We start from the raw sequence: 17,109 nt of genomic DNA on the forward strand, positions 1-17,109 counted from the left end.
CCAGGGCGCATCGGGTTTGTCTTGATTTGTCAAATCAAAGCAAGTGCCCTTGGCATGCCGGGTGAAGAGATTGACGAAGCTTTGCGGCAAGGTGTTCCACCAGACGGGCTTTCTTTCTGGGGACCTTCAATCGACTGCCAGGACTCGGGATCCCCGGGCAGAGCCACCTGGGTCTAGCTACTGATTCGGACGCCGTCAAGCACAATGGTTGCATGATTTGGAGCTGGGTATCCAACACTGCCACGCACAGCAGCAAAAGGCCCCACGGTAATAATATGTATATCCACAGACGAGATCGGTTCACGACCAACGCTTAGTGCCTGCCCATTACTGCTGCTCCAGGCCCAATCTACAGTAAAAGATCCTAGCAAGAGCCATAGCCGTCCGGGTAAACCCCAGCGGCTACACGGCAGATTGCCAGAGACCCGGTTAGGAGGAGACCGTGGCATACATCATCCAATTGGAGGGTCAACCCTAATCACGTCGACTATTTGACCTTGTGGGCTTTTTTTCTTCCCCGGCGGAATATTCATGATGACCGATCTAGTGCTGGGGCAAGACTAGCAAGACTCTAGCAAGCATTGGACGGCGGTACTCAACGGCTGTTAAACCCTGTGGCCCCTCCAAGGTCGGGGGTTTTAATTCGCTACATGCGGTTAAATCGCCGAGGCTCCTGATACATACTGGATGGAGATGTGGTGGTGGTGGTGGTGGTGGTGGTGGTGGGTACGCTACGGCTCCTAGTCCGATAGTCGACTTCTCCTATACCTATCACAGTAGGTCATCCTTCAGGGCTTAGTTGCTAGGGTACATGGGATTCCGGCGCACCTATTTCTATGATGCATAGGACGGGGGATTGACAGCGCAGAGTAGTTAATAGACGGCTAGTGTTGAGAGACTTACGGAGCGTACGGCATACACGTGGATTTGATAACCGGGCTAGAGGTCTATGAACGCAATGCGGCCGGTATAGAGGTGGCCTCGTTTCGATTCAGCCCGCTCTAGGCTTCCCCGACCTGGGCGAGACCCTCCTTGTGGATGGACATTTGGTGGCGGAACCGCTTCACGAGCAACTGCCCGACACTCTCCTTGTTGGGATCCTCCGGGTTCAGGGGATTTGTCGCAAACACGTCCCCATGCCAGAAGGTCGCGCAGGACAGTCTCTCGGAGTCTGCCTTGTTGATGACCCGGTGCCGGACGCTCTTGTACTGACCTCCCGTCCAGTTCATGATCATATCGCCGCAGTTGATGACATACACGTCTTCCAGAGCCGGAACCGCCAGCCATGCCTGCTGCTTCTCGAGCCACACCTCGAGACCATCCTTCCCGGGCTGCTGCAGCAGCACGGTGACTCCGCCAAAGTCGTTGTGTGCTCCCACGCCGAACTGGCCGGGGAGCGTCGCGCTCGTCGGAGGGTACCGGATCAACTTCATCTGCACGAGAGGTCTCTTGGCGAAGGCGTCCATCACGTCCGTCGAGTGTCCAAGCCCCTGCAGCAGGATTTCCCATATCGTCTTGCCCAGCTGGCCCGTCTTCTGATAGTATTCCCAGACCGGAGCGCGGAACTGCTCCTCGGGGAGATTGGGCCAGACATTGGGGCCGTAAAAGCCCGAGAGCTCCACGACAGGATCTTCTCGACCGATATAGTAGGCCTTTTCCTGGCGGTCAGTATTTCTTCAAATCGGGATTCAGCGGCGTGGGTAGGTAGATGAGAGAGAGCCTCGCACCTCTTTGGAATCCGGCATGGCATCTCCCTCCCGCAGCGACATGCCGGACGCTTCGTATCCTCGGCGGCAAGGATTCTCCAGATAGGACAGCTTCATCTTCTCCTCCTTGGGCATGCCGAAAAGCCTATCCAGACTCTTCAGCAGCTCTTGTTGCAGGGCCAGGGGGATGCCGTGGCCTTTGACCTGGAAGAAGCCATATTCGCGACACGCATCCCGCACCTGTGCAATGACTTTCTGCTGATCGTCTGGCGACTTGGGCGCGAGATACCCGGTGAAGTCAATGATGGGCAATTGGACGCCTTCACTCGACATGCTGAATGCTGTTGAACTTGTAGATTGTCTTGACAAAAAAAAATATGATAAAATAATAGTCAGCCGGGGAGAACTGGAGACTTACTACCCGGAGCTTTTATGACACTTCACTCCACGTTTTTTTTTTTCTCTTAGAGCATCAGGGTCGGAGATTATCCCAAGCACTCGGCGTGTAGTTGTCAAACCGGATGATGTCCCTCATACGACAACATGTCGACGTCTTTCCCACCTCCTACCACTAGGTGGTTTCGGTGAATTTCCAGAAATAGCTATCGGCGAATTGTTGACCGGCACGCTTGAAATCCATCAGACCGTCTATATAGAAGGGGGGGGGGGGTGGCCTCTTCCGTCGGCGTACACATGGTGTAGTTTCATCTAGCGTGAGGTTCTTTCCAGTAGACACGACACACTCACTCAATCTCCTACTCCATCGCCAGAATGCACGTCCTCATTGCCGGAGCCGGTCTCGGTGGGCTCACGCTCGCGCAGAACCTGCGGAAACGGGGCATTTCCTACGAGATCTTCGAGCGTGATGACAACAAGGACTCGCGGTTCCAGGGCTGGGCCATTGCCTTGCACACGTAAAGACCTTTCCCCTGCCCAGGCACGTTCATTGCTCGGTGATTAACAGAAGGCATAGCATCACCGATGACCTGGTGGCATCGATGCCGTCCGATCTGCCGGACTTGAAAGAGTCCACCAACCATATGAACCCCCTGAAGCTTCCTACGCAAATCTGTCTCTACCCTGCTGAAAGCAACATGCGTGTTGGATGGGAGGTAAATGCTATCAGTAAAGAAGAAGAAGAAGAAGAAGAAGAAGAAGAAGAAGAAGAAGAAGAAGAAGAAGAAGAAGAAGAAGAAGAAGAGGGGTGTTAATGTGTTTCTCATGAACAGGACTCCGCAGACACGCCCTTTATCCGCGCCGAACGCTATCGTCTGAGAAACTGGCTGTCGACCAATATCCCGATCCAATGGGGCAAGCGTGTCCAGCGCATCGAACACGACGACCAAGGCGTAACCGTCTACTTCGAGGACGGCACCAGCGCAAAGGGTGACCTTCTCGTCGGCGCCGATGGAGTGAAGAGCGTCGGTACGTGATAAGGGTCCCATGAAAATATGAACTGGGACAGAACCCGCTGTCGCTGACACACAAGGGATGTGCGTGCGTGCGTGCGCCATAGTGCGAGAGCAACTGCTCCAAAAGCGCCACGACGAGGTGCTGAGCGTCATCCCATTAGCCGCCATCATCGGGCAACTGACATTGTCCGGCGAGGCGCTCCGGCGCCAGCTCGAGCTCAGCCACGGCAGCTACTCGCTGATCGACGCGGAACGGGGGTATCTGACCTTCTGCTCGCTGCACGATGTAGCCCCCGACGGGAAATCGGCGCGGTACTACTGGATCATGTCACGGTCCGACTCGACCATCGCCGAACCAGACCACTGGCTGAAGAAGGCCACGCAGCAGGAGAAACTGGATCACGTCCTCGAAGTGATGCAGAATCGGGACCCGAAGTTCCGCGAGATCTTCGAGTCCACTCCCGTTGACGGCATCAAGGAGGAAACGCACGTCTGGCGCGACCTGGAGCTCGACGGCCTGCCCGCTGGCCGTGTCGTGCTGATGGGCGACGCGGCGCATGTCATGACGCCCTTCCGCGGCGAAGGCGGCTACAACACCTTCCTCGACGCCATGGCCCTGGCGAAGGTCCTGGACCAGCTGAATGCCGACGGGGGGGTCCGGAACATCGAGGCCGTCAAGGCCGCCGTCAACGAGTACAATCAGGAGATGCTGGAGCGAGGCGTCAAGTCTGTACGGCTCTCGCGAGAATGGGTCGACGGGTCCAAGGTCAAGGACAAGAAGCCGCTGCTTGCTCCCATGAAGGTGATCCCACCGGCAGAGGTTGTGCTGGATGTGGGAGCTTGATGGGAATTACTTAGCAGGTTAGTTAGGTCTCTCTCTCTACTCTAGACTATGTGATCGAAGAATATTATCCATCTTTTTTTTTTTTTTTTTTTTTTTATTATCATCATCTTGGTATTTACGGCGAGGAAATTGCCTGGCTGAGTGGCTCTATATAGCCGTTGGTAGATATACTTCACGGACAACAATTCTAGGGTTCCGTGTCTTGTCTTCATCATATGAGCATTCGTCTTAGGAAGCCATGGCTGAACTTTTCCCATCTTGCATTGTTTTACTTTGTTTTTTTTTTATGAGGTCAAGATATCACAGGAAGTGTAGGACCAATTCATCCGATTTATATCAGGATTTCGGCGATTTCTTATACCCTAAGCAACCGGATAGACTAACTTGTACCCCGACGGTGGCTGACTGCGGATCTGCGCAACGCCCTGCATAACGCCTTCCCAAGCACCCGGCATGACCTTGACCGGATGCGTAGTCACCCGGCGGCCGCTGTCGAGTAGGTTCTGCACCGCGGCGAAGGAACGCGCGCCAAAGGCCCGATCCTCGGGCGAGGCATCGCGGCCGTACTCCCCGCCCAGCTCGACCTTGCGTCCCCAGATGGTCATGACGTTGAACCACGACGGCTCGATGGTGTGGGCCCGGCTCTGTGCGATGGAGTCGCGGAACGGCTCCACGGCGACGTAGCGCCCACCGGCACGCCCGATGGCCGCGTAGCACAGCTGGGTCGTCTCCGCCTCGGCCACGCAGTCGAGCGCGTACTCGAGCTCGTTGCCCGTGTACGCGCGAATCTTCTCTGCACACTCGGGGTCATGGTAGTCGAAGACCTTCTCGGCCCCGAACCGCTTGACCAGCTCGAAGTTGGACGGCGAGGAGGTGGCAACTGGGCGGAATCCAGCCCTGGCCGTATGTAGTCTGTCAGCTCTAACCCCGACGACGGAAGGGGAAGGAAGGAAGGAAGCGAGCTATCTATCTACTTACGTCTTGAGCAGTTCTATCGCACGCGTACCCGTCGCTGTGCTGCCACCGGCTACCAGGACAAAGTCACCGGTAGGCCGAGCATCCTCGGCGTTGAGCCCCTCGAGGGACCCGGCTAGCTGTAGTTCATTGAAGAGGCCATACGCGGCTGTGGCCGTCGCCAGCCCCAGGGCCGCGGCGTCCTCGAAACGCATGTCGTCGGGGATCTTGAGCACCAGGTCGGCCAGCGCTCCCACATACTGGGCAAAGGCGCCAACGTCCGGCTGCAGTCTGTCCATGCCGTACACCACTCCCGCCACGCGATCGCCCACCGCGAGACGTCCGGCCGCTACCGCATCGGCGCCCAGCGCCACGATCGTGCCCGCAAAGTCGAAGCCCATGATGGCTCCCGGGGCCGCGCTGTAGTCGAGCGACTTGACGTCGACGGGGTTAATGGCTACCGTCGCTGTCTTCACCAGGACCATGTCATGTCGCAGCGCGGGGACTGGCGCATCGCACTGGATGGCAAGCTGGCCGGGCCCTTGTGCGACAATGGCGGTTTGGTGCTGCGGGAGCTGTGATATCGAATGAGCAGATGCCATTGTGTGTGTGTTTCGGTCTTTAGCTTCGGGTCCAGGTTCGATAATGTCTGCTGGAGCTGTTGACTGGGGGGGAAGGACGGCTACGAAGCTACTATGTATAGATCTCTCCCCGAGTGTAAATAGTTCTATGCAGACCTGGGGACCTGTACAGGAGGCCGGCCATGAATGACATAAGTATATCCCCGAGGTTTTGCCCCGATGACAACGGGAAGAAGTCACCGATCAACGCTAATTCCTTCATTTGTATTTCGGGTCTCTACATCACGCTATTCGCGATGTGAAGTATATGATGGGACTGCCGTCTGCTTCTGGTGACGGCGCGGTCTGCGCGAGAATTGGGATCTGGAGTATCATATGCAAGTGCTTCATGTCGGTAGAATAATGCTACTAGTAAATCCTCATATGCAAGTACTTCATGTAGGTTAGAAATGATGCTGCTGGTAAATCATATGAAAGAAGAAGTCCGGCCTCATCATCGTGGCATCACTTTCTGTCATCCACCGGAAATCTGAACTTTTCATCTCTTCCGCCATCTCACATTTGACTGATCCATTTCATCCCTGCTTCGTTCTCATCAGCGATTCCAATGCATTCTTAACTATACTTGATCCTCGAGAGATATATCCCGCCATGGACGCCGCCAGAGTGTACGAGACGAGATCCCGGCGGCTCGACAAACAACCTCACCCTATAATCAATGCGCGCATCTCGCGCAGGAAAAAGACTCCTCCCAGGCGTAAATCTGCTCCGTGATGCTTCACTGCGTTCCTTTTCATCGTCGCCCATCACTGACCACCATAGCATCCCCTCTCGCCCTATCCCCAGCCATCCAAGCGGCGATTTCAGACTTGCCCGACGTGGATGGAGAACCCCCCGCATGGGCCGATGTAGGTGTCTTGTCTCCCTGTGTCGGTCAATCCGCCGGTTAATTCGATCTTCAGTGTCGCCCAGAACTTTCCGATGCGATTCCATGGTTCCGCGCTGTGCAGGGAGGCGTATATCATAACGGAAACATATGCTGGGGCTTTCTTCTTGATGCAGATAGCGGAATCCGCTCGTACATCGACGATGAGGTCGTCATCACTAGGGTGTACGTACGTGTGCAGCTGGCTCTATCCCGAAGAAGCCCCCAAATGCTAACTGCCGCAGCGGAGGTGGTTGTGTGAAAGATGCAGAGGGGAATTTGGTCCTGACTAAGGACCAGGATAGTGACAGCACTGCTTTAAGGAGCATTCTAAACAGCATGGCGCTGAACATTCCAGTGGGGATGATCATAGGTATGGTTCCCCCGTCGTCTAGCTAGATGTATGATATGATAATAAACAGAAAATAGGGGACAGAAATACTCTTCTGCAGAGGAAACTGCCTCATCGGTATAACATCCTATCATTCTTCCGCATCTCCCACGTCTGGTACGAAAAGATCGGAAAGAAAACCGGCGCCAGGGTGCGTTTCGAGAAACTCGATCTCGCCAGCAAGAGCTGGTGGGCATTGAAGGGGTCGTCTCCGGCAGCGCCTCCGGACCAGCGCAATTTCGATATGAAACCGGAGACGAAGCAGTGCGCGGGCTGTCTGCAAACCAGTGCCCGTGTATACGACGAGGGCTGGATGTGTCTCCATCCATCGTGCAAGCTATTCTGGACGATAAATGCGTCCGCGCCTCCAGAAACCCTAACCTTTCACCCGGGCTTCCTGGAATCCCGCCTACGACCAGACCCCGAGATACAACCGCATTTCAGTCTGGTTCCGAGCTTGCTGTCGACTCTCAACGACGGGGATCAAGATATCAGCTCCGCGCGCATTGCATGGAAGGGAATAGTCTGTCCGCGGTGTTGCAGATGCATATCGCGGCGATTCTGGAACGGTTGGAAATGCACCGATTATGACCTCCAGTGCTCCTCCGGGCATGTCCAGAATAGATGCCCCTTTGAGAAGCTGACCACCATGCATCCGGTATCCCTTCGCTCAGTCATCGACGACTTCGAGCTAAGCCCTATAAAGAGGGCTCTGTTCTTTGACCCGAAATTCGCAATGCCTGAGATCGACGACCGTACTTTCTTTCCGTATCGCAAGCTCTCCTACAGAATCCCGGGGGCCGGGTATATCACGCACTTTGTTTCGAGCCAAAGTATCAACACTCGTCCCAATGGACCTAATGATCTGTTCAATCAGCTCCAGGTTGCCGACGCGGGACTGCGGCGCTACCCTCTGCAGCAGAGTGTAGGTTCGTAGACCAGTCCTTTCACAAGAGAGAAAGAACCAGCTAACTAACTAACTAACTAACTAACTAACCAACGTACCTTCACAGTTGCCGGCACTCTAACTGCCCATTTTGCCGTAAACTACGTACGTTCGCAACTCCTTCATAGCCAGCCACACACACACACACACACACACACTTACGCGAAATACCCAGGGCATGCCATACAAGTACATCGTCTCGGTTGATTCCAGAGGCTTCAGCAACGCATCCGACGCCATACTCAGATCCCTGGGCCGGCTCACCTGGGCCACCGAACAAGCCGTCCAAGGCCAAAGCACAGAACAAGACCCTCTCCTGCTCCCTAACGAACTACTCCTGCTGGGGTACTTTGAGGACATGAAAATCGGGGTACGTTACATACCTCCCTACCTACGTGCATCTATCTCTCCTCCTCCACCACCAACCAACCAACAACAACCCCCCATATTAATTGAGCCCGGGGCGAGGGAGAGGAATACAGTACCACGACGACGGCGAATCCTCACTCGGCCCAACAATCGCCACGCTGTCCCTCGGAGCAAAATCCACCATGCTCGTCCGCATGAAATACAAATACTACCACGGCCGCAGCAAGGCCAAGAAACTACTAGACAGCGACCCCGTGCTGCAGGGGTGCGAATTCTTCGCGCAGCGCGCGGAGCTCAAGCATCGGTGGGAACGCGGAGATATCGCGAAACCAGAGTACGACCGGGGCCGAGAAACCATTGTCGCGAAGACGCGGACCGGGGATCCGCCGCCTTGTGTTAAGATGGAGCTTCATCATGGGGATTTGGTGGTTATGCATGGGGCGGGTTTGCAGAGGTTTTATGAGGTGTGTGTGTGTTTTTTTTTTTTTTTTCTTCTTCTTTTCTTTGATAGTGTGTGTGTGTGTGCGCGTGGGTTCTAGAAGAAAGGCTGAGTTGTAATTAATTACTACAGCACTCTGTCATCCCGGAGAAAAAGCTCAGGTTCGCTCTCACGGCGCGATATATCAAACCCGAGGATGTTGATCCTGCAGAGCTGCGGAAGGGGAAGTTCACCCTGGCGCCGGATCAGGTGTACGATGGAAAGTAATGCGTTTTCTTTCTTTCTTTCTTATTTGCAGCTGGAGTCCTAAATTGTTTCCTCTTTTTTTCGGGGGTTTGATTTATTGCTTTTCGAACAAGCTATGGCTTACTTACGTTCAATGGTGGCGCTATAGTGAGAGATGCTCACTTTCTCGGGCGTTGCTATATACTTCTTATACTCTGTACTGTACTGTTTTTAAACGAATCAGAGATCTGACGGATCATATCTAGCTTGATCAAGTTAGCGGTAGTACATTCGTTCATTCATTCAAGCTTTGCTTTCCATAATGGTCGCATCCATCCGACTCGAGGGTCTACATAGGATAGAGACGGCTGACAGACAGATCAAAGATAAGATCAGCTAGCTAGAGTATCAACAGATACAGGACATCCTGAATCTGTTCCCTGTACCCTCTTCCTGCGTCTCAGGTTCGCCCCGTATTCTGGCTTATCAGCCACTTGATCAGATCCTCCAAATTGGCCCCAGCTCCCGAGGAAGAACCCGTGGAAATCGGAATCGTCGAGGACTCGGGCGATTTTGCGTCCCAGCCCCAGCCCCAGCCCCAGCCACCGGAACCGGAACCGGTGCTTGTTCCAGTGCCAGTAGTTGTTGGGCTGTCTCCGCCCCATGGCCAGTCGGAGCCCGTGGTGCTGCTGGAGTCGTCAGTAGCACAGTTTAGAAAGACAGCTACCCTTGGATTAGTTCTTATAGATTGGCACGTTCGCGGGTTCCAAGTTATTCGGTCCTACCAGAAGCATAGTACGCAAATGAGTCTGCGTTATTCTTCGCGAGGCTAGTGCTGAGCTGCAGCACGCTTTCATAGCCGTATGTTATATCCTCGGTTCCGGGGCTGTACACGGCAGTCGCATGGGCGAACTCATGAAGGGAAATCGCAGCTTGATCCAGGTAGTTGCAATAGTTGTTTTCCGCTGGAGTTTCATAGTATCCAGGGCAATTCACCACCTTGTTTTCAGTTGGGTATGTCATGGCGGCGATATTGCCCCCACAGTAGTCAAGGGCCGTAGGTTCGCAGTAGTATGTGAGTTCCCCGGTTGTAGTTGCCTCCCTTGCAATAGCCTCCAGTCTGTCCGCGACCTCATCTCTGTCATCCTGGTTGGTGGATTTGAAGAATTTCTCAAAGTTCGCGCTCCCGCTTCGTGCATCCGCTGAAGCAGCTGTGGCCATACTTGCAGCGCGTTTGAGAGCATTCTGCACCAGTTGATTGTATTCGCCAGTGCATTCGAGAGTGGAGCGGATCTCGAGGCGCTTAGCAAGCTCTTTGGGCGTCTGGACAGATATTGAGTTGGATGTGTAGTGAGCATGGGAGAATTTCCTCGGGTTGTCTAGTGTTGTATATTCTAGAGTGCCCTCTGCAGCGGCAGTGTACTCTTGGTTTGGGGAAAGGTCAGGGTAAATATCGGTGATATCAAAGATAGACTCAACAGTCTGATTGGGAGACAGCCGAACAAACGCTTCGGGAGACAAGTGCGAAAGAACGTACTTCACTTGAACTCCAGCGAATGTTGGGTCAGAACCTAGTACCTGTTAGAATATTTCCTCCCCTCCCCTTCTCACGAGGAAGGGCTCATAGTAGAAACTTGGGATATCAGCTTACCCGTTCCTTTGAGAGACACCTTTCTTGTGGGGAGTTGGTCCAAGATACCCCCTCTTTGAACGAGTCGAACGGCATTTGTGCCTACATTTGTGACCTGAGCTTTGACAGAAGTGCTTCCTAGAGACTCTAGTGAGACACTAAAGAGACCTTGGGTACCGCCCTGCGACACGTCCTGGGCCAGCCTCGGAATCAAAATCGGCTTTCCAGAAGCCAGTGTAAAAAAGGCCAGTAGATGAAAGAAAGAAAAATGCACCATGTTAAGGAGTGGCGTTGGATAAAAAATGAATGAATGAGCCACTAGGATACCATCTGCCTTCTCTCTCCTTTATACTGCGTCCGTCCTGACCCCGGGGACCATAGGGTAGGGGGCATAGGGTACCGTCCCACGTTTCGGATACAACCTCGTTTCGAGTGAATTCTCTCGGGTCCTGATGTCACGCAGCAGCGGGTGTGACTGCCAGTATGCTTCACGTCGGACAGGATCAAACAGATACCAGTCTTGGCTGCCTCAAGCCCTCAGATGAAATACTCAAGGAGTACCCGTGCCTGGCCGTTTAGACAAATTGCTGCCCTGGGGAGGGGGACCACAGCCTAGGAGGTCTTAACGCAACCACTCCATTCGAGTTTCAGGGTCTTGCGGGCCCTGAAACAACCGATAAATAAAGCTGCTTTTGGTGCTAGCACTAGTTCCTAGCCAAGAACAAGATCCCCGATCTCACAGGATTGGCCTGAGATTAAGGAGTCTAGACCAGGAACTTGAGGCACATCTTGGCGTCGGAGCAACGGTCTGGAACAAACCAAGGGTGGAACACTGAAGAAAACACGAGAACACAGCGCCTTAGTGCCCTTCGTAAAGGTACGGACATAACAAGAATAATAAGAAATCCAGCGTTACTTCATCTCCAACTGTTTCATGGCGTGATGATGGCAGGAAGTGTAGCGTGTCCTCTTGGATCGGGTCGCAGAAGCAGATGCCCTGGTTCTATAGACCGGTGCTGTCAATAAGGTCGCATGTGAGGGAGTTGCACAAATACAATATGCCTACCTGCGACCCCAGGTATACACTTTTATTTTCCCAATAGACAATTCCTAGCTTGACCACCGCTTACACCAATGGCAGGTCACATTAATAAAGCGGAATCCGTCTCCTAGATCGGGGTTGCAGAGAGACAAACCCTATCTGAGGTGCGGCGCGCTGGCTACCATTTGTCGGACATTGAGATTGACTCTTTTCCCAGCCATCCAGCCTCTCCAGGCACCAAATCGGGACCGAGTCTCGTGGTCCTCTGGACGACAAGGCCAATCGGCCAGCCAAGAAGGACACGTCCCTGGGACAATTTTAGGCACGGCATGCCACGCAAAGCGCGACGTGCCATCCATATATACGGCATCCCCAGAGCGAAGTCGAATAACTTCGCACCCCGTTCCGTCGTCATGGCTGATGAGGAAGAGACCATCGCATCCGAAGCTCACACTAATCAACCCGGCATCGCACTCTTCACTAACATCGCGATGTGGGCTGAGAGTATTTCCTGGAGAGTAGACGTTCAAAATGGCGGCTTCCGCCTCCGTCTTGGGGAAGGCGGCTCGAAGGAGATTTGCGACGTCCTCTGGGAAGGTCGGAGGCTGCTCCGGTGGGTAGACTTTAGCCGTCCAGTCGTACTGGCCCCCCAGGGTGACCCATCTGAGTTTTTTATTGAGCATAGTTTGGACAGTAAGCGGTTTGTGTACGGTCGGGTCTCTGGGGGATAGAATGCGAGCGGGATCATCCTCGAAGAAAGACCGAGAATCTGGCTGGGGAGAAGTTCCATCACGATCCTCTTTCACTCCACCTTTCTGCATAGGGTATGTAATTTTGTAGTGGAGATGAAGATTGGTCTGGTGCTCACTGTTGGATAAGTCCCGATGGAATAAACGGGAGAGCAATTCAACTTGCACCGCCGGTGGAAGCAAGGACGGAATCATCAGAAGACCTATGTATCTGTTGTCAGGATTGCCTACCCGCACTTCCTCCTCCGAGCCACTCGACACTCGACACTCACCAGAAACAGATTTATGGGTCAAGACTGGGATCCTTCGACTGGGGACTCTTACGTCCTGTTGGCTGCAACCCACGAACCGGTTGTATGTGGACTGAAGACCTTCGCTTGTCATCCATCGTTCTATGGAAAATTCCCTGGGAAGATGATCGGGGTCCAACGCTTGGAGATCAAGAATACCAGGATCCGTGTCTATCTCTGACAGGGAGATTCCCTGGTACTTTTTGTACTGGAGCCGAACAGGCTCTGGAGGATATTCATGGGCGTTGAGACTTGTAATATGTGCCATGTTAAAGATGTGTGCGATTCAATTGTTTCTTTTCTTCTTCTTTTGGTTCTTGCTGGAAACCCCGGCAGAAAACATCGCCCATCAGACCGCATTCTATACCGCCTACCCAAAACAAATCTTGATATCGTCCTCTAAAAAAAGATCTCGTTCCTTGTATTCTATACTGTGGCAGCGGATGTTTCATTCCCTAGCTGGTGATATCACAGGGAAACCTTGAGCCTCCCTTCTCAGTAAGGTTTCCCTTTTCCATTTCCAAAATCCTGTTTCCCTATCCCCCGCTTGTAGATGGCCCATCATGCTCCTTGGATCGGTGAAACTGAGGTCAGCTAGCTTACTGGCAAGGTCGATTTCAAATTGCCGTCGTCCATCAACCAGCATCTGGATACTTCCGATATGCTCATATAGAGGCATCCCGAAAAGGGAGACATGATAGCTCATGGTAAGAAGACTATCTATCCACCCGTGAAGATAATTACAGAGCCACTCCGGGCGCGGCTTGTATGATGACAAGGTCTTTGAGATTTCGCCCGAGTTTCTCCAGCGATCAGAGCCGTTGTGGCGGTCTGACCAATGTCTGAAGGTGACATTGTCTGGCGGGAAGGTCAGTTCCAGGTCTGCAGACTGGAAGTCCATCACGAGCGTATCGATGAGCATGTTCCGCCCCTCAAATTCCTGCAGGTCTTTACGATATCCGACAGGCCCGTAGCGAAGAAATCGTTCCAGAGCCGCATAGAAGGACCAGTGAAAGCCTCTCCGGCCACCATCGCCGAGTTGTCCCTGGATCGTGCGACTGTCGATGATGGGCCCAAAAAGTCGCACATTTGTGTAGAGGGTCGATATATGGGTTGACAGACACGGCACCGACTGCCACGTCAGGAAGAGGTCTAACTCATTCTTGACGGAAATGTCCACGATGTAGTCGAGTTTTCTGCGTTCAAGGACCGCTCGAGTCTCGGTCGAGAGTTGACGGTTGGTCAGAAGAAGAGACAGACACTTTGAAGAGCTGGGCATGTCCTGCTGCGTATAATACACATGGGTCCCGCTGCTAACCCACGCCGAATAATTCAGATCATAATACTCCTGTCCATTCAATTCCAGAGCAGTTGAAGGCGGGTCCGTCGACGAATAGAGCACACGGGCGATGATGAGCTCTCGAAGCTCGAGCGGGATATCCAGAAACCGAGACATGGGGATCTTTCAAGCACCTGGATGAAGGAATTAGGGGGTCAGAATATCCTCAATTCTCTGAACGGATGAGGCTGCGGTTAGTTAACTAGCTAGTTACTCCGTGGTTAGTTAGTTAGTTATATATGCGGCTGACTCAAGCGCCGTCGCTTTAGAGCCATGGCCCGGCCAGGCAACATTATTTTTGTATAGGATAGGATAGGATGTCTCTCAGATATACTCCTTGAAGTCAAATCATGACGGGAAATCATTTCCAGACTATCCGATCTCCAGATATGCATAGAATGTGTCACTTGTAGTGTGAGATCTCTCTCTCTATACCAGCCACACATTCTCGGATAATAACGAATCAAGATGAGAGTTGAATTCAGGTAAACGAAGAAAAGAAAGCTGTCTAGATCCATTGTAGCATATCTTAAATATAAATATCCATATTTATACCTATATATACAGAGATATATGCTGGAGTCAGCCTGGAGATTTGGGAAAGTTTGGCGACGCTTTTTTCTTCAGCGATTGTCACGTTCTCCAACTTCTTCTTCTTCTTCTCTCTCTCTCTCTCTCATCATCATCACTTCTCTCTCTCTCTCTTTTCTTTTCTTCTCTCCTTTGTTTCTCTACCATCTCTTTGAATTTCTCCCCTCCATCCTCTCCTTTCTAATCTATTTCCCCGTACTTCAAGTGGGCTCTCCGAATTCGGGTCGACCCAAGTTCCCACCTGCCAACATACCCACGCACACACACACACACACACCGACGTCTTCTACCATGCATTGATTCAGCTGCAGAATCGCTCGAAGCTTACCGCCCCTTCTACTGTTTCAGCTCCACGCGTTTCCCCCCCCCCCCAAGTTTCACCCCCCGTATACCTAGCTTCCCCGACCGACAGCACCCTCGCGTCTTTGTGCAACCATGGAAGAAAGCGCGTCTGCCCGCCCGTCAGAGACTCCTGATGATACTAGTGCAGGAGATGACACCCTGGGCCAGCTTGGCTCGAAAAACCCCGCCCTGAAGGACCGGAAATGCCAGTATTGTCACCAGGCCTTTACCTCGTCCTCCCTCGGCCGTCACCTTGACCAATTCCTCTTCAAGAAGAAGCCCGACGGGGTTCATGATGTGGAGGAAATCCGGCGCATACGCAGTGGCATCACTCGACGGCAGGCCCGTACCTCCTCTGGCAAGCGGGACACTCCCGAGCGTGGTCTGGGTAAAGGCCAGCTGGACCCATTCCATGCGAGTGAATCCAGTGGGAAGCCTCGCGATGGCCCCGTCAGGATGATGTTCAACACCCCGACATGGCATGCGACCGGCGTGATCAATGACATTCCCAATCCAACCCAATCGCAGGACTCCAGGTCGTCGCGCTTCGTGTCTTCCCAATCCCGCGTTGGATCTCTTACTTTGCCCGAGTATGGAAGCCGCGGTTCTGGCGCAAATAACCCAGATACCGTGAGAGCGCTAGAGTTGGCGCTGCGCGAGGTCCTGGATAATATTAAAGCTGCAACGTATGTTTCCCCATCTTGTCTCCGGTACGCCGGAGCACCAGCGTCGGGGTGCTAACCAGTCTTCCACGGTTTTAGATCGAGAACGCGACCTCGACTCTCTCCATTCGACTTCGACATTCAGGTTCAAACATTTCCCTCCCTCTGTTTCCTGTTGCTGCCTCCCCCGCCGACTCTTTTCGCTCCCAATCCGTTCCCTTCCCCTTCCTCTTTCCCTCTCAGCCCTCCCGGAGCAGAGCATCTGGACATCGTGCGCCAAGCTATTCGCGCGAAGATTGAGCAGTGGCAGTCCGACCAGCTTTCGGCTGAGTCTACGACCTCGTCCCAACCCGGGCGGTCCAATCTCGGCTTAGATTTGGGCATGATCAGTAGAAACGCGCAACAGCACGAGGACATGAGCCTGCGACACCTCGAACTGGCGTTCAAGCACTGGGCATCGCTTCCGCAGGAAATGAAAAAGGACGCATGGCAGCTTGAAATCATGCGCGCATTTGCCCGTGAGGCCGAGAAACGGAAGTCGCTGGATGACCAACTCGCGCGGGTCCAGCAAGAGGCAAACCAACTCCGATCCCAGGTCGAGAAACTGGGCTCCTGCCAGTGGCCGCGAGAATTTGCGCTTTTCCCTCCCGATACCCTTCCCCTTCCGCGCGACGTGGCCCGAGAACTCGACGCCAAAGAAAGCCAAGTCAGCCCCAGCTCTTCTCGCTGGGACTATGACAACGTCGTCGCGAAATGGAAACGAGTTATCATGCACGATCGGAGCATGGGTCGTGTGGGCGTCGGGTACATCAATCCTGTGGTGGAAGAGCCCATCCCCAACAACGACAACGCAGATGCGAAACCAAGAGGTGGTGAGGACTTCTCGAAATCAAGGATACTGCAACCTCCATCCACTCTCAGTCCTGGCCAGTCACCCTCGCAGACAGGGAACTCAGCTCCCCCAAGCCAGCACCCTTCACCCTACCACTCACAGGACCCAAACCAAAGCCCCAATTCAGGTCCCCAGGCGAAGCGGCAGCGTCTCATGAATGGTCGCCACATAGATACCACGCCAAACCCAACCGATGAAACTCCCAACAGCTCGTCTAATTCAGGCGGTCCTATCTCCTCCACTCCTACTTCTTCTACCTGGAACGGTCAACAACAACAACAACAACAACAACAACCACACCAACAGTCTATGATGGTCTCGAATCTCTCCGCCCCAGTTGCACCGATACCCCCCTCCTCAACCGGCTAAACATACATGAATGCAAATATTACTTGACTTGGCTATTCATTTACTTAATTTTTTTTTTCTTTTTGGTTCTGGACCCCCGCATAGGAAAGGAGGCACCCATTCACTGCCTTGGTACTATTTGCATTAGCCATTGTATTCCGTCTGGACTTTTGCATTCGCTGTACATACCTAGTTAACTACCTAACTAACTACCTAACTAACTAACTAACTATAAAAGTCTACTTAGTAATAATCAGCATGGAAATAATTCAGATCTGCTAGAGTAACGAACTGTGCTTCTTCTTGTTAGCAAATTTTAAATGAATCCTAGCTAGAACATTGATCTGTCAGTAAGTGTACAGATTAGATTAATCAGGATATCGCGAGGTATATATATATATACTGTTCCATGATATCTCTGTACACCTCAGT

The 17,109-nt window shown here is 53.0% G+C and overlaps 8 protein-coding genes across 8 annotated transcripts; 3 read left to right on the forward strand and 5 right to left on the reverse strand.

Moving 5' to 3' along the window:
- Positions 1-1,001: 1,001 nt before the first annotated feature.
- On the reverse strand, positions 1,002-2,039 carry P175DRAFT_0437789 (isopenicillin N synthase family dioxygenase; the record flags this gene model as incomplete). Its single annotated transcript, XM_040893870.1, has 2 exons — positions 1,002-1,652; positions 1,728-2,039. The coding sequence occupies 2 exons, from the start codon at positions 2,037-2,039 to the stop codon at positions 1,002-1,004; spliced, it is 963 nt and encodes a 320-aa protein (XP_040752015.1).
- A 368-nt stretch (positions 2,040-2,407) lies between these two features.
- Positions 2,408-4,045, forward strand: P175DRAFT_0501244 (FAD-dependent oxidoreductase). The gene is made up of 4 exons (XM_040897122.1): positions 2,408-2,620; positions 2,680-2,818; positions 2,936-3,131; positions 3,223-4,045. Exons 1-4 carry the CDS (start codon positions 2,478-2,480, stop codon positions 3,960-3,962), a joined length of 1,218 nt encoding a protein of 405 aa, XP_040752016.1. The 5' UTR covers positions 2,408-2,477; the 3' UTR covers positions 3,963-4,045.
- Positions 4,046-4,324: 279 nt separating this feature from the next.
- Positions 4,325-5,518, reverse strand: P175DRAFT_0557307 (zinc-binding alcohol dehydrogenase family protein; the record flags this gene model as incomplete). The annotated part of the gene is made up of 2 exons (XM_040900763.1): positions 4,325-4,859; positions 4,941-5,518. 2 exons carry the CDS (start codon positions 5,516-5,518, stop codon positions 4,325-4,327), a joined length of 1,113 nt encoding a protein of 370 aa, XP_040752017.1.
- A 337-nt stretch (positions 5,519-5,855) lies between these two features.
- P175DRAFT_0478639 (uncharacterized protein) lies at positions 5,856-9,280 on the forward strand. Its single transcript, XM_040895367.1, has 8 exons — positions 5,856-6,405; positions 6,460-6,608; positions 6,668-6,795; positions 6,852-7,742; positions 7,827-7,864; positions 7,935-8,129; positions 8,242-8,592; positions 8,700-9,280. Exons 1-8 carry the CDS (start codon positions 6,271-6,273, stop codon positions 8,832-8,834), a joined length of 2,022 nt encoding a protein of 673 aa, XP_040752018.1. The 5' UTR covers positions 5,856-6,270; the 3' UTR covers positions 8,835-9,280.
- Positions 9,281-9,563: 283 nt separating this feature from the next.
- P175DRAFT_0436786 (uncharacterized protein) lies at positions 9,564-10,699 on the reverse strand (the record flags this gene model as incomplete). Its single annotated transcript, XM_040893826.1, has 2 exons — positions 9,564-10,363; positions 10,444-10,699. The coding sequence occupies 2 exons, from the start codon at positions 10,697-10,699 to the stop codon at positions 9,564-9,566; spliced, it is 1,056 nt and encodes a 351-aa protein (XP_040752019.1).
- A 920-nt stretch (positions 10,700-11,619) lies between these two features.
- On the reverse strand, positions 11,620-12,771 carry alkB (oxidoreductase, 2OG-Fe(II) oxygenase family; the record flags this gene model as incomplete). The annotated part of the gene is made up of 2 exons (XM_040898407.1): positions 11,620-12,416; positions 12,486-12,771. 2 exons carry the CDS (start codon positions 12,769-12,771, stop codon positions 11,620-11,622), a joined length of 1,083 nt encoding a protein of 360 aa, XP_040752020.1.
- A 180-nt stretch (positions 12,772-12,951) lies between these two features.
- On the reverse strand, positions 12,952-14,117 carry P175DRAFT_0531969 (uncharacterized protein; the record flags this gene model as incomplete). Its single annotated transcript, XM_040899925.1, has 3 exons — positions 12,952-13,965; positions 14,023-14,030; positions 14,093-14,117. 3 exons carry the CDS (start codon positions 14,115-14,117, stop codon positions 12,952-12,954), a joined length of 1,047 nt encoding a protein of 348 aa, XP_040752021.1.
- A 666-nt stretch (positions 14,118-14,783) lies between these two features.
- Positions 14,784-16,935, forward strand: P175DRAFT_0523512 (uncharacterized protein). The gene is made up of 2 exons (XM_040899321.1): positions 14,784-15,461; positions 15,537-16,935. The coding sequence occupies exons 1-2, from the start codon at positions 14,869-14,871 to the stop codon at positions 16,696-16,698; spliced, it is 1,755 nt and encodes a 584-aa protein (XP_040752022.1). The 5' UTR covers positions 14,784-14,868; the 3' UTR covers positions 16,699-16,935.
- The last annotated feature ends 174 nt before the right edge of the window (positions 16,936-17,109 follow it).

This window comes from Aspergillus ochraceoroseus (genome assembly GCF_002846915.1).
Source record: "Aspergillus ochraceoroseus IBT 24754 chromosome Unknown P175scaffold_4, whole genome shotgun sequence".
In the NCBI taxonomy this organism is placed as follows: domain Eukaryota; kingdom Fungi; phylum Ascomycota; class Eurotiomycetes; order Eurotiales; family Aspergillaceae; genus Aspergillus; species Aspergillus ochraceoroseus.

Excerpts from the sequence above, each read along its gene's own strand:
- P175DRAFT_0523512 (XM_040899321.1), top strand. The coding sequence starts at position 14,869 with ATGGAAGAAAGCGCGTCTGCCCGCCCGTCAGAGACTCCTGATGATACT. Across the intron at positions 15,462-15,536 it reads GATAATATTAAAGCTGCAAC|ATCGAGAACGCGACCTCGAC; the intron begins GTATGTTTCCCC and ends CCACGGTTTTAG.
- P175DRAFT_0478639 (XM_040895367.1), top strand. The coding sequence starts at position 6,271 with ATGCTTCACTGCGTTCCTTTTCATCGTCGCCCATCACTGACCACCATA. Across the intron at positions 6,609-6,667 it reads GAGGTCGTCATCACTAGGGT|CGGAGGTGGTTGTGTGAAAG; the intron begins GTACGTACGTGT and ends TAACTGCCGCAG. Across the intron at positions 8,593-8,699 it reads GTTTGCAGAGGTTTTATGAG|CACTCTGTCATCCCGGAGAA; the intron begins GTGTGTGTGTGT and ends TAATTACTACAG.
- P175DRAFT_0501244 (XM_040897122.1), top strand. The coding sequence starts at position 2,478 with ATGCACGTCCTCATTGCCGGAGCCGGTCTCGGTGGGCTCACGCTCGCG. Across the intron at positions 2,819-2,935 it reads ACATGCGTGTTGGATGGGAG|GACTCCGCAGACACGCCCTT; the intron begins GTAAATGCTATC and ends TCTCATGAACAG. Across the intron at positions 3,132-3,222 it reads CGATGGAGTGAAGAGCGTCG|TGCGAGAGCAACTGCTCCAA; the intron begins GTACGTGATAAG and ends CGTGCGCCATAG.